This window comes from Jaculus jaculus, chromosome 3 (assembly GCF_020740685.1).
Source record: "Jaculus jaculus isolate mJacJac1 chromosome 3, mJacJac1.mat.Y.cur, whole genome shotgun sequence".
NCBI lineage: Eukaryota > Metazoa > Chordata > Mammalia > Rodentia > Dipodidae > Jaculus > Jaculus jaculus.
In genome coordinates this window covers 144,561,228-144,576,945 of record NC_059104.1, presented here as the reverse complement: position 1 = coordinate 144,576,945, position 15,718 = coordinate 144,561,228, and the positions used below count along the sequence as shown (strand labels likewise).

The following is a 15,718-nucleotide window of genomic DNA, read 5'->3' as shown; positions in this document are numbered from 1 at the left end:
TTTTAAACTTTTCCCACCAAGGGGCTTTCAGTGACATAAACACCATTAAATTCTCTCAGGTTACCAGTATTGGATGCTTTTTAGTCAATTAGGTAGTAAGTTACAACCTTAGTAATGTAAACAAAATAAAAGCCCAGTTCATTGTACAGAAAAATAGCCAGCAAACTAAAGCAACAAAAAAAGATTTTTGGTTGCTGGGGCTATATAGCTCAGTGATGGAGCATTTGCTCAGCATGCACAAAGCCCTGCTTAGATCTCTACCACCACCAGCACTCAACAAATAAACAAACAGCAACAAAACCCAAGAAAAATACCCAATAAATCTGGCCAAAACAAAAACTACTGGTAGATTTCTGTAGAATAAATTAAAAAGCAAACATATCTGTGATTAGTTTCTAAGAATATTTATGGCACCTATATTCCTGACATTTTCACTGCAGAAAAAAAAAAATGTTCTTCAGTTTCTAGGACCTCTTGGTGTGGTTGGGAAAAACAGGACCTGAATATAAAAGAAAAACATCATTTCCATGACAAAATTACAAGAAAATGCACTTGTCATTAAATTTAGCTTATAAAGTAGGGCTTCAAGTCAATACCATTACAGCCAGACTTTTATTTTAAGGCACAAATAACCTGTTGAACTATTACACCATGCTCAGGAATTGTAGGTTTCAGCTACTAGATAGGAACAACCAATTCATTACCAAGAACGTATTAATCTGAAATCTATGTATTACTGAAAAGGCTACAGCATAATCTAGAATGTTCCAAAGGAGAAAAAGAAACAGATGAGAAAAACATGTAACTTCTATTCCCTAATCTGTAGGATCTAATTTCAAAGTAAAATTTTTGGTTTTGTTGTTAAATCTGTAAAAAGGTGAAAAAAGAAAATTATAACATTAGCTTTTAAATATTATTTACGGACAACTAGATATCTGTCCCATGAGATAGAAAAAAAAAATAGATCAGGAAAAATAAAGTCTGTGTTATCAAACGGAAAGTTCTGTGAAATGAATGCCTACTATTACAAAGGGTACAAATTGGGGTGGGAACACGTCCCTCATGCCTTTGAAGGTGTGCTCTGGAAAGATACTTGGTGCACTGGAATTGGGAAGGCATTGAATTTACCAATGTTAGTAGTAGTTGCAGAAGACAAAATTGTTTCATCAAAATCAATTTTCACAGGCATGCATGAAGACAAGAAAATTACAGAAGACAGTATACAAAGGGATCAATATTCTCAAGCACTTTTTTTTTTTAAAAGTAACAAGCCTATAGCATTTTCAGAGCTGGTCAGACCCTGAAGAACAGCCAATGGACACTAAAGTTGCATACTTACTATGCAACTCCTCCTCTCATCACTGGAATGAGAAGAGCCAAAGGAAAAGAGAGTTTTAGGTTTCAGGAGGACTGGAGAAATACTGATGGAGAAAGATCTGATTTGCTGGCTGCATCTGCTGCTGACAAGTAGTTAACAGACAGACATTATGGCATGTGAAAATTATGCCAGGACAAAGAAGTTACCTCTAACCTGTATGGGAACAGAAAAATGTTACCGGCTTATGAGGTTCCTGGAAAGGCTATCTATATTTACCATGTAATTTAGTTGTATGTTCATTTGTGAATATGTGTAGTTCTAATGAGGTTAAAAACTTCAACTAACAAATATGCACTTGTTAATTATGAAAATCAGAAGTCAACTATTTTTAATGGTTGCATTCATAGCTATACTTTTCTTTCTTGAAAATCCATAGACGGGTAGGCTGTTGTTATGGCTCAGCAGTTAGAAGTACCTGCTTACAAAACTTGTTGGCCTGGGTTCAATTCCATTACCATCCTGGAAAGTTAGGTGGGTATGCTTGCAGTGACAAGAAGCCCTGGCATTAACACACAAACACCCCAACACATATGTATTTACATAAAAGTAAACTACATAGAGGGGCCGGGAAGATTATTCAATGGTCAAAGCCACTTGCTTGTAAACCTTCCAGCCTGGCTTCAATTCCTAGCCACCCATGTAAAGCTTGATACAAAAAGTGGCTTAAGCATTTGGCATTCTCTCTTATTACTACCCCCACACTTACAAATACATAAATAAAATTTTTTAGAAGTACATAAAACCATTACATTGAATATAATCAAAAACCATTATGTACACATAAGAAAATGTCATAATTAAACCCATTATTATGTTTGATCTTATGTGCTAATAATAAGCACATTAAAAATGAAAAAAAAAAAAATAGAAGCCAGGCGTGGTGGAACATGGGAGCTGAGGGAGGCTCCATGAGATCATGGACAGTATGAAGACACTATGATCAAGCGTGAAGGAAGTTCTGGAAGTGAATGTGAGTTGCCGTATCATCTAGAATCCAAGTGTATCTCCTGGGGCCTCCCCTCTTCCTAATCTTCAAGGCAGAACTCTCTTTTCAGAGACAGACTTATTCTTCTGCTCACCTGTGGGTCAACAATCCTCAAGCAAGTGAATGCCAACAAGTGCAGAAGTAAATAAATCTTTTCCTGATGACCATTGGTTTCTCCTCTTATATTCCTTCAGTGGGCAAGTAGTACCTATTGCCTACCTAACTTATCCACAGTAGAAACCTGGGCACTACCCACGAATCCTCACAGCACACTTCACTTGGGCCTCTGGATTTTTTTGTCTTCTAGATATCTCTGAACTTCAAACTCTTTCCTGAAGTCACTGCAGTACACCACTTACTGCCTTGAGAACCCTGGCAAAAGCCTTTTTGCCTCCCCAACAATTTTTCATTGTGGTTGTATTTTAATTAACATGACTGTTGCCTTCAGGAAACAAAATAAATTCCTTAGTTTAGTTTTCAACATACAAAGTCACCCCAACTAACTGCTACTCCTTTGGTCTAAACCTTGATAATGCCTTTCTTAGAAAACCTTCTCTGATTCCTGAGCTCTAATACTTATACAACATTGATTGCTTCTTTTAGTGGCTGTATTTTCCCTTTTCTATTAGAATCACTTGTTCTCATGTGGGTAAGCTGTAGATATAGTCAACAAAGAAAGCCTATAAGTAAGCTCATCACCTCCTACCATTAAGATAGGTAGATAACAAACAAATCAACTTTTCTTTTATCAGGCTTTTGGAATCTTACAGTTCTAAATGAAATCAGAGAAAATGTCCTGTACCTGTCAATATAAAAGCTGCTTTGTTCTGTGGACAAGCACTAAGCAGTGTCAGATTGTTGTTTGTGGCATGTAACAAGGACAAAAGAGATTTGGACACCAAGATACTCTGGCATTTTAGGCAATGGCGGTCTTGTCCAAAACTGAGGTGTTATTATAATATGTGCTCTACAGTGTTTACAGGTGTGAAGCAAATTCTAAAAGCAAAAATGAACTGCTTTGTTATCTGGAATCTAGAAGTATCTCCTTGGATTAAAAAGTTTGTGAATGACAAAGAAAACCTTGTTTGTGTAAATATCTAAATAGTGTCCCTGCTACATATCGAAATCTTCAATACATATTGCAAGAAGTTCTGGTTAACACAGTGATACAGTTTTTTAAAAACTCTCAGTCCATGTAAATATATGCACATGTGCACATATACATATATACATACATAACTAAACACATATATAGACATATAATTCAACCAGAAGATCGATACAAAGTCTATCTGCTTAAAGCTTTGTTCTCTCTGACATATTTGTCAATGTTATTTTCTCCAAATAGAACTTCTGCTAAGAACATATATGTATTTCATTAAGTTTCCACTCCATCACTGACAGAGAGAAGTAGTACAGAAAATTAAGATGAAGTAATCTTATTAGCACTGAAGCTATACCTTGGGGCACATTCTTATCTAATGGGCCTAACTTCTCTTTTAACATCACCCTTTAATACACTTAGAATTTTGAGACATACACAGTCTACTGGTTGAAGCATCATCTGGATGGGAGCAATGAATGAAAACTTTAAAAATACAATAAAGGTGCTTGCTTGCAAAGCCTGACAGCCTGGGTTTGATTCTCCAGTACCCACATAAAGCCAGATGCACAAGGTGGCACATGCATCACAAGTTTATCTGCAGTGGCAAGAGGCCCTGGCATGTCCATTCTCTCTCTCCTTTTGTCTCTTTCTCATTCTCTGCTTGCAAATAATAAAATCAAAAAATATTTAAAAACCACAGAACTATAATCTTGGAGCAGAATATTGAACATACAGTTTGTTCTGTGTATATAAACATGAAGTTTATCCTTACATTCTAGTAACAAAAATACCTGAATTAGTATTTGGGAGATAAGACTGCAGGTATACACCTTTCTAATTAAAGTGGAATGCCTCCCAGCAGAGCCAGCAACATGTGTTATCATGTTCGTCTATGCAGACAGGAGTTATCACAGCCTTCCCACCCTAAGTGAGCTGTAGTTTGTCTATTTTCACACCAAGACCAAACACTGGTGAACAACATTGGTGAACTATGAAACACTGGTGGACTATGAACTTACAAATGCCTTAATTTCCTATGAAAAAAAAAGCAAACATTTCCAATAACAGCTCACAGGATATTCATTTTCTTTCTTTCTTTCTTTTTATTTATTTATTTTTGTTTTTCGAGGTAGGGTCTCACTCTAGCCCTGGTTGACCTGGCGTTCACTCTGTATTCTCAGGGTGGCTTCGAACTTACGGTGATCCTCCTACCTCCGCCTCCTGAGTGCTGGCATGAAAGGTGTGTGCCACCATAGCCAGGTGTAGGATATTCATTTTCAAAACCGTTCAAATGTTTATAGCTGTCAAAAACTGTGACAGAAATCTTCAACAGAAGACAGAGCACAGTTAAGAGATAGAAAGTAGTGATGCAAGGATGACTTCAGTGTTGATCCTGAACACACATGCTTTATAAGACACAACCAATTTCAAGGCCATGAGAAAATGTTCATGTTTCTGAGATAATGCTTGTGGTGGTTTGATTCAGGTGTTCCCCATAAACTTAGTGTTCTGAATGCTAGTCACCCCAGCTGATAGCAAATGGAAATTAAAGACTCCTAGAGGAAGTACATTGTTGGGGGCAGGTTTATGAGTGATACTGCTAGTTTCCCCATGCCAGTGTTTGGCGCACTCTACTATTGCTGTTGTCCACCTGATGTTGGTGAGGGGGTGATATCCACTCTGCTCATGTTGTTGCTTTCCCCTGCCATCATGGAGCTTCCCCTCGAGTTTGAAAGCCAAAATAAACCCCCTTTTCCCCCAACAATCTGCTCTTGGTCAGGTGATTTCTGCCAGTAATGTGAACCTGACTGCAACAGCAGGCAAGCGCCTTAACCAATAAGCCATCTCTCCAGTCTACATCCATGAATTTCAAATGCTAATCATATGAAAAGGAAGACAAACTGAAGATAATCATCATCTTGTCTTCATTTCCCAGTTAACATTTTAAAAAGTGTAGACACAAGCCGGGCGTGGTGGCGCACGCCTTTAATCCCAGCACTTGGGAGGCAGAGGTAGAAGGATCGCCGTGAGTTCAAGGTCACCCTGAGACTACAGAGTTAATTCCAGGTCAGCCTGGACCAGAGGTGAGACGCTACCTCAAAAATCCAAAAACCAAAAAAAAAAAAAGAGTAGACAGGACTGAAGAGATGACTCAGAGATTAAAGGCACTTACTTGCAAAGCCTGATGGTCTGGGTTCAATTCCCCAGTAACCATGTAAAGCCAGATGCACAAAGTGAAGCATGCACTGTCTGGAGTTCGTTTGCAGAAGCAGGAGGCCATGACATGCCCATTCTCTTTCTCTCAAATAAATAAATAGTTAAATATTTAAAATATAAAAATTAAAGCATTAGGGACTGGTGAGGCGGCACACACTATTAATATTAGTACTGGGGAGGCAGATGTAGGAAAACTGCAGTGAGTTTGGGGACAGCCTGGGTCTACAGAGTGAGTTCTAGGTCAACCTGGGCTACAGTGAGACTCTACCTAAAAAAAGTAAAGATAAGATTAGACCTCCATTCAGCTAGAATGTCAGACTAAACATACCACAAATTTAGGGCAACTATTTTTGTCATTTAAATCTGATTATATTAAGGGGACACTGATGAAATACAAAACACATGGGAGCTTGTAATCACTCTTTTGTCGCCTTGTGCTATGGTTACTGTAACATGTCTATATACCCCTCATCACCAATGGATAGGATCTTGTACCCAGGAAAAGGTGAGAAAATTTAAAATTTGAATAAGGTCCTATTAAATCATATTTATTAGTATTAACATCCTGATCTGGATAACTGTATTGTGTTAGCCTAAGAATTAAATATTTTAAAAATAAATATACATTAAAATATTAGGGATAAAGGAATACTGTGTATATAACCTACTTACTGTATGTATAACCTACTTTCTCATGTGTCTCTGAAAAAGTTCTAAACAGAGTGATAAAGACAGTGAGTCAGAAAAATAAGAATTAGAGTAAAATCTGGGCATTCAAGTGCTATGATGGTTGACATTATCAATTTGGTAGGATTCTCTGACTTTGAGACATACTGGACATGTCTGTAAGGGATTTTCTAGATCAGGTCCGTTGAGGTGGTAAGAACTATGCTAACTGTGGGTGGCACCATGCTATGGACTGAATAAGGAGAAAGAAAGCTGAACATCAGCATTCACTGCTCTGTTCAAGCTTGAGGAGCCATGCCTTTTGGGGTATCTCTCTATATCTATATGTGTGTGTATACATATACACCCTTAAACTGTAAGGTGAAGCAAACCATTGCTCCTTTACATTGCTTAAGACAGGCATTTTGTTGCAGCATTGAGAAAAATATATGAAGAATATACAGGGCCTCTTTATACTATTTTTCTAACTTTTCTTTTCTTTGGTTTGGTTGAGGTAGAGTCTCACTCTAGCCCAGGCTGACCTGGAATTCACTACGTAGTCTCAGGGTGGCCTTGAACTCACAGCGATCCTCCTGCCTCTCCCTCCTGAGTCCTGAGATTAAAGGTGTGTGCCACCACGCCTGGCTTCTAACCTTTTTTTTCCAGTGAGAATTATTTGTGACTCAGTTTGATGTCTAAAATTATTTCAAAGTAAACTTTAAAAGTTTATTTTAGTGTATGTATGTTGGGGGAGGGGGACTTTGCGCACATGCTATGAATTCAGTCCACTGCATTTATCTGGCTTTATGTGAGTGTTAGAAATTGAACTTGGGCCAATAGGCTTTGCATGCAAGCACCTATAACCACTGAGCCATCTCCCCTGCCCTTTAAAGTTAACTTTATTTAAAAATTGTGTGTCCTTGGGGCTGGAGAGATGGCTTAGTGGTCAAGGCACTTGCTTGCCAAGCCTATGGATCAAGGTTCGTTTCTCCAGGGCCCACATAACCCAGATGCACAAGATGGTGCATCTATCTTGAGTTTGTTTGCAGTGGCTAGAGTCCTAGTGGGCTCATTCTCTCTCTCTCTGTCTCTAATAAATAAATAAAATAAAAATACATCTTAAAAAAAGAAAAATTGCATGTCCTTGGGCTGGAGAGATGGCTTAGCAGTTAAGGTGCTTGCCTGTGAAGATTAACAACGTCTTTTGGAATCTCCAGGTCCCATGTATAGCCAGATGCAGAAAGGGACACAAACATACAATGTCGCACATGCGCACAAGTGGGTGCACACACTTGGAGTTTGGTCACAGCATCTGAAAGGCCCTGGTGTGCCCATTCTCCCTCTCTGTCTCTAACATAAAATAAAGGTTTCTTTGCCTTAAAAAAAGTGTGTCCTTGATATTACCTACACAATACTTGCATAATAGGAGAAAAAGATGACATCTATATAAAAGAGAGACCAGTTGGAAAGAAGGGATTCAATGGAGAGGGGTTTTGGGAAGGAGAAAAGGAAAGGTGGTGGGAGGGGATTATGATCATAGTAGATTATGTACAGAAGATGTCAATACAGTTAAAAATTATGTTCTATATATATATATACTCAAGAACATAATGAACGTGTGGGCAGGAGAGATGGACCAGTGGACAAAAGCACTGGCTATACAACTCTGAGAACTTGAGTTCAGATCCCCCAAATCCACATAAAAACTGGAAGCTATGATGGACTTCTGTAATCCCAGTGAGCCTATGGCAAGAAGGGAGGCAGATGCAGGAGGATTTATCAGAGCCTGAATCAATGGGCTTGGGAATACCCAGAGATCCTGTCCCCAAAATAAGATGGGAGGCAAGGACTGATCCAAAAGTTGACTCTGACTTCCACATATGTGCTGGGTCACACAGAGACACATATAATACAGCGAATAAATAAAATTAAAACAATAAAAAGTATATAATGACTATAATTTATTAAGGAATTTTTTGGTAGCAAAAGGTGGAATTAACATTTCTGTGTATATACTAAGCCACATGTGCAGGAGAATAAGCAGGAAATGTTATAGTGCTTTAAAATTAGAAAAAAAATGATAGAAAGATGGTTAAGATATATTTATTTATTTTTAAAAACTAGTATACTCACTGTCCAGTCCAGGATGGCTGATTGTCATTAATGAGATGGACTTTGTCAATGGAGAAGAAATGGCTGATGTACAGTAATTAAATCCCTGCTGCTTAGATCTATGACATGTCTATGGGGAAAAAAAAAAGGTCAAAAAGAGTTTCTAAGTACACATTCAAATATTTACAGATAAGACCAGAATTTAGATTAAGTTGCAAGCAAGTGAAGAAAGAACTGGATTCCAGTCTGCCTCTGCTCCTCAACGTCTAAGAAATTACTCAGCTTTTTCCAGCCTTAACTTTTTCATCTAGAACAGTAAAAAAGTATTCACTCATCAATGCAGTGGTTTTCTATCTGTCACAGTACCCACTGTTCCAAACTTAGTAAGTGCTTAGTAAATACATGCTAGATATGCAACCAATAAAAGTTATTTCACAGGAACACATCAGCTGTGGATGGTGCTGGTCCTCAAAAATCAAAACACCCTCAGAAGTGTAGTGATATATAGTAGTAATACTCTGATTTTCAAGAGTTGGAAACCGAGACTCAAGTGTTTAAAAAACATAAGCAAAACAGCAGTGCACGTGGAAAAGTGCTCTCACTTCCTCTTTCTACGATGATTTTACATGAACACAAGGATGACTTACATTTGCTAACTTTCTCAGCTGAGAGTATTACTGGCGATTTGGCAATTTAAATCTATAGCAGTTTCAAGGCCATATAATATAAGCAAATATACAAGCTAAACATCTCACTGTCACTACTGGTGATAAGAGACTCTCCTCCTTTTTTGTTTTGAGAGAGCTCATTCTATCAGCCAAAGTTAATTATCATTAATCCTTTCATGTCACAGGATGAAATTTGCTTCCTCATGACTAACACATGCTGAAAGAGAAACAATAAAAATTGACTGCTAGCAGGCACTGGACTTAACTGGGCCGCAGACTTCTGCTTATTTAGAGCACCTCATATGTGTAACCATGGAATCTGAGGCAAATAGTTGCTATGTTTTTAAATACAACTTTTAGACCTTACAAAGTGACCTCAGTGAAAAGCAGGCTTTCAACAGGAAGTTGGCTATAGGCAAGTTGTCTAGATCAGGGAGATACAAGCAGCAGAAATACCCTCTCTAAGGCTGCTACAAGATGACCTATGGGTGAAAAGCAAGAAGGTTATGCACACTAAGGCACTAAAATGTTGATGTTCATCTAGAAATGTCAAAAATTAAGTCAGAAATATTATTAGTGGTAATTAATTGCTCAAAGACAGAGCCATCTTTCTCATTTCTGGAAATGTCAGTCTCTGAAAAGGTGTTAAAAACAGTATTTTAAGTCAGGCGTGGTGGCACACGCCTTTAATCCCAGCACTTGGGAGGCAGAGGTAGGAGGATTGCTGAGAGTTCGAGGCCACCCTGAGACTACATAGTTAATTCCAGGTCAGCCTGGACCAGAGTGAGACCCTACCTTGAAAAACAAACAAACAAACAAACAAACAAACAAACAAACAAACACAACCCCAGTATTTAAAAAAAAACAAAATATTAAGAAAATTTTAATGTTCTCATTTTATGAAAGCCTTTCCAGTTTAAAGACAGAAAGAAGTAGTGACACCAGCATTAGCCAACAATTACATGGCATTAGGGAACTCATTTATGGGGACTAGAAGCACTTACACTTAAGGGCTTGAGATTAAATCCAATGGTCAACTGGCCTCAAGTCTGCAACTCTGTTCTCAAACTTGTACTTTTGCTATTTCTTTTTAAAAGTTATTATTTATTTATTTGAGAGAAAGACGGGGGGGGGATGGGTGCACCAGGGCCTTCAGCTGCCACAAATGAACTCCAGATGTATGTGCCATGATGTGCATCTGGCTTACATGGGTACTACAGAATCAAAGCTGGGTACTTTGGCTTTGCAGGCAAGCACCTTAACCACTAAGCACTCTTTCTAGACCCTAATTCTGCTATTTCTGTGGAACTACAAATGGTTTCCAAATGGTTCTGTAGGCCTGAAATGCACTTTACTTTTCAGAGTGTTAAGAGCTGTTTATTCTTATTAAAGTTGCAATTAGCAGCAGCTTCCTAAAAATCCTTCCTGTTGTTTTCTGCTTCCATTGACCAGGATAATATCACTAAGCACATTTCCTCCATACCTATTATCATCACCTAGCTGTGCAACAGAACCTAGCCTGAAACAATGATCTTCCTGCTCTGCCTCAAGTGCTGGCATTACAGAAGTCCACAAGCATACCCAGACATCTTAACTTCTAAAGCAGTAGGACAAGTAGGGGAAAGTATTTTTTCGTATGTTTGTTTTTTGAGGTAGGGTATCACGCTAGCTCAGACTAACCTGGAATTTACTATGTAGTCTCAGGGTGGCCTCGAACTCTTGGTGATCCTCCTATCTCTGCCCCCCAAATGCTGGGATTAAAGGCATGTGTCACCATGCCTGGTGGGAAAAACATTTTTTAAGTGGTAACTTTTAGACCTTCAATTTTGATTAAATTATAAAATTGTCTATTCTTCAGGCTACATGTGGCAGAAATGATACATTCATTATTCAGGTAATTGCATAGTGGCACATTCATTTGGTCATGTCACTGTGATACAGTTGAGTGCAATAAAGAAATTTGTACACAAAATCCCAATCATCAAGCCAGTGAACATATTAATATATTTGTTTCTTTAATCAGAAATGTTTTCTTAAGGTGAATATGATCAAAATAATTATATACATGTATGACCTTGTCAAAAATAAACAAAGAAATGCTTCATTAGGCTTCCACAAAAAAACTCATCACCAATGACATAGGCTGGTGTACTTTGCTTGTTTAAAAAATGCTTCATTTGGAGGAACTTTAAGTTACTTTAAATTTTTTCCAGAAATTAATGCAAAGTCAGGAAGAAATACCAATATCAAAGAACTCCCATGAGGAGCGGGGGGGGGGGGGGGGAGTAGAACACCACAAAAGCAAATTCTCAACTCAAAACCTGCCCTAGGGCTTAGCAAAATTGGTAAGTGATACAGAGATCAAAACTAATGAGAACTAAGAGAAAGTCATTTGATACGTGTGACAAGGTAGACCATTGTCAGAGTGGTAGCAATGGAAATTAACAGATGATTAAGAGGTGACAAAGAAAAAGCAAGGGCGTATAGACATTTTCTAGAGAATTCTAGCAGGGACAAGAGTGGATTAGTTGGACTAGGGTGGCAGCAGAGGCACTAAACTTGCTTAGCATCCATGAAGTACAAGGTTAAATACCAGTACTGAATATGGAAGTGCAGACTGATTCAACAGTCATTTCCTGGACAGTATTCTTGGGGGGGGGGGAATATATATATACACACACACATATATATGTATAATTATAAAAAATATTTTTTTCTAAGAAGGAGAACCAAGGAACATGTGTTTCCAAATTGGAAAAAATTATAATGGCATGTAATAATACTTCAAGACTCAATTTTCTACTGAGATGGTTAAAGTACACCACAGAGAAGAAATGAAATCACACAACTTGAATACCTTCACAATTCTAAATGTTTACTTTGACGGATTATTTAAGTCTGTGCAGACTGACGATACTCTTGATTAATGCTTAGTGTTATAAACTTCTTTTTGTATCAAACTGAGTAAATTATCTAATTGCTTAGTAGTCACTGCTCTGGTTTTACACTAACCAAAGTCTTCCCTTCCAAATATGAGATCATACTTTAGTATCTTGAGTTCAAACTCTGAGAATTAATCTTGCCCCAAATTAGCAACAAATATCTATTTCAGCCTTACCTGCTGATCAAACATCCTATGTTCTCTCCGGTCTGACTCCAGATGTTCTTCTGAAAGTGACCCCAAAGAGTCTCCCCGTTCCTCACTGAAAGGGTGTCTGAGTTCTTTGGAGTTTGCAGAGCTTACTTGTAGAGATGAACATGGCTTGATTACAGCAGCAGCTTCTCCTGTCAAGCCTTCCAGACTGAAACTGAACACAGAGCCCAAGAGTTAATTCAGTCTATTTGTAGGTGTCAGGTGGAAGGATAAAAAATACCCATGTTTGTACATTAATTCTCTCTTAGTAAGACTATGAGGCACAGAATAAGTGAGTACCACCTACCTTTACCACATGTAGTGTTAGGATGCTGAAAACACTGGCCACTTGTATTTCCTTACCTCATTTAACTTAGCTCAGTCTTTGAACTAAGATCATTTACTGAATTTTTCCACACACCATAAGACAAATCATTTTTATCTTTTATTTTTGTGTTTTTCATTGATGGGATATAGTTAATCTTGCCAAACTCTCAGTTAATACCAAATGTCACAAAGTATGGGCAAAGTGGGCAAGTTGCCTGTGTGTTCATTATATGGCCCTTTATAACTACACTCAACTACATTCCAGCTGACCCTGACAACTTTACAAGTATACTTACACCCAGAAATCCCTAGTCTCACCCATGAGCTTCCATGCATGCCAGGTCAGACAGCAACTACTACAAGTTTCCTGACAAGTGTTAGCTGCAGACAGGCATATTAAAATGTTAGATCACAGACAATGAAAGTCTATGGATACTAATGATATGAACAAAAGGGAAAAAAAGCAGCAAATAAGGATTAGAATATTTAAAAGGGATTTCTTGGTTATAATTCTGTGGTTACTTTCTGTAAGCCAAGAGGCTACAAAGGGAGACTGGCCCTCTCTATCTTCTTTGGAGTGCTAAGGTAGAGTAACTCACACCTCTAATAACTATAGTAAAAACTTCTCTCAAGTAAGCAAGACCTTAGAATACAGTGTAGCACATGTTCTCAGTTAACAACCAGCTAGCACTATATTCTAGGGCATACAGAAACTATGCAGTTACCTTTGTTCTAGAAAAAATGTAGTTAAATGCTACAATTAAGTTTCATACATCCCAGCCCAGAAGGGCTATTGAGTTTTTTTCTTCATAAATTACTTATGAACTAAAACCATATGTTGCTATTTTCAACAGGTTTGTTTTTCTTATTTCAATATGACAATACAAATCATAACTGACTGCAACTAAATGTCAATGTAAAACTCTTTTTCAGTACAAGGATCAAGAATAGTGTCTAGTGAAGAAATTTAGTTTTCCATTGTGAATTATTTGAAAAGCCTGAGAAAACCATTTTTATGCTTTACACAAAACTTAGTCATGAACATGTTTTAATACTTAAATCTGGCTGCTTTACTGAAAGAATATAAAATGGTGAGAAATCTGGATTTGGAACCTAAAGACCTTGGTTTGATTTGGAACCATACTAAAAATCAAGTGGCTTCTCTCATTGTTTTTCTTACAATCTGTGAATGTGGAAAGACCAAAACAAAGAAAGGCACGGTTCGCTATAGCACAGAGACAAATCAATGCAGAAAACATGCCAGTGGACTGCCATTGGAGACAAATAGGATGCAGCAGGGGATATATTCTGTTCTTAAGTCACATGCCTTCTGGGCTAGATAGAGTTGCTCATCGAAAAGGCAGAACACTTGCTCACAGACAGCACAGGCTGCCCACATGCACTCCAGCCAAAGAAGCCAGCTCTATGCCAAAAGCCACAAGTCATATTTTATGGTTCCCCATTTGGTGGCTGGACAAGTACCAATACTATACCTTCTGTAATTAAAGTCAGCATTCAAGTCAGCCGAGTATTGCACACCAGAGGGACACCAGCTCATACTGGAGATGACATCAAAGGCAGAAACAGAAATGGAGGGAGAAAAGGGTTGGAATTATTAGGTTTAAAAAGAAAGGACATACAGACAGACTTATGTAACCATCAAAAAAAAATTAGGAATGTAACACAGAATTTAGAAAAAGACTGGAAAAAGAACTACAGAAACTCAGTATTATTTTGTTGATGTCCATCTAGAAGGCAATGTTTTGGAAAAGACTAAGTAAGATCTTTGTAGCATAAACAGTCTAACCCCAAACCCAAGAATTCCTTCTACTGATCCCTTGGCAAAGAGGTCACCCCACTCATGGCTGCTTCTGTAGATATTCTCAAAGAGGAGCCCCAAATTTCCACTACTGGGACAATTTCCCTATACATGCCAGTGACCCACATGACCCTTGGACAGTTATCTCTAAGCCTGTACTAAAAGGAAGAAAGAAAAATGGTGCTTTGTGTACTTGATGAGTCATCAGTTGTCTTTCCTTCATGTGCTTCCATTAAGATCCAGTTAGACCAGACCATTCGTAAAGTCCTATATGGTAGTCAACATTCACACCCACCGACAAAAGATGCTGCATAAGCTCATCCACTAATTAAGAAACACAACAATGGCACATTGCCTTACATTTTAATGATAATGAACATTCCTTTGAATCTGCAGCACTAAATTAGAATATATCTTTCATTTTGTTTTTATTTACTTGAGGGGTGGGGAAGACAGAGAGGGAATGAATGGGCATGTCTGTGACTCTGGCTATTGCAAATGAACTCCAGACACATGTACCACCTTGTGCAGCTGGCTTACATGGGTCCTGAGGAACTGAACCTGGGTTCTTTGGCTTTTCAGACAAGAACCTTAACCATTAAGCCATCTCTCTAGTGCTAAAAATTCTTATTTTATTTTTGTCTATTTGAGAGAGGATGCCTTTTAATTTCCCCAACATTCATAGAACATATTTGATTATTCACATCTGTGTTTATCCCAGTACAGCAGAGGCATAAAATGTGGGGCTGGACTGTCTAAATAAATACTACAATAAATAGGTACTCTATGACTGGAACTGCATCAAGAGGGCAGAATATCTGTTTATCTCAAGTAAGGATTTTTGGTTAACAAAAACTGTCATCTAAAAATTACTCAGGCCTTAAAGTTCTAAGTGATATGCTTTTGTTACTGTTTTTAGAAAAGTGGGGGAAAGCTTCTGGATAACAGTAATGCCACTGTGCTCCCTGCTGCAGCATGAAGGTGGGGAGGCCTGTAGATAGTAAAAACATTTATCTCTTTCTCCTAATTCCTTTCCTGGTGGCCAACTGGGAATTTAGGGCAGAAGACAAGAGATAAAGAAAATGGCAGGATGTTACAGTAGTTTTTTCTAGGACTCTTCTAAGATGAAATCTTTAAAATAACAATTTAAAATCTCCAAACTGTGAATAGATAGGCACATTATGCCTAAATGTCCAATTTGTTATTAAAAACAGAGTATGGCCAGTCAATAAATAACTCAATCCACTTTGACAAATCATCATTCTCAAAAATGACCTTTTTCTTGAGTTTTAAGTATCCCCTTCACTC

General features: G+C 38.0%; 1 protein-coding gene across 10 annotated transcripts in view; it reads right to left on the bottom strand.

Moving 5' to 3' along the window:
* The window catches only part of Akap13 (A-kinase anchoring protein 13), a 283,132-nt gene that overhangs the window by 59,104 nt on the left and 208,310 nt on the right, over positions 1-15,718 (bottom strand). For 6 of the 10 annotated variants that reach the window (XM_045145632.1, XM_045145633.1, XM_045145636.1 and 3 more), the window contains 3 exons: positions 14,085-14,150; positions 12,250-12,439; positions 8,485-8,593 (listed from right to left, as the gene is read on the bottom strand). In XM_045145632.1, coding sequence (XP_045001567.1) covers positions 8,485-8,593; positions 12,250-12,439; positions 14,085-14,150 — 365 coding nt within the window. The remainder of the gene's footprint in view (positions 1-8,484; positions 8,594-12,249; positions 12,440-14,084; positions 14,151-15,718) is intronic. The other 4 variants (XM_045145637.1, XM_045145638.1, XM_045145639.1 and 1 more) reach the window with 1 other exon arrangement.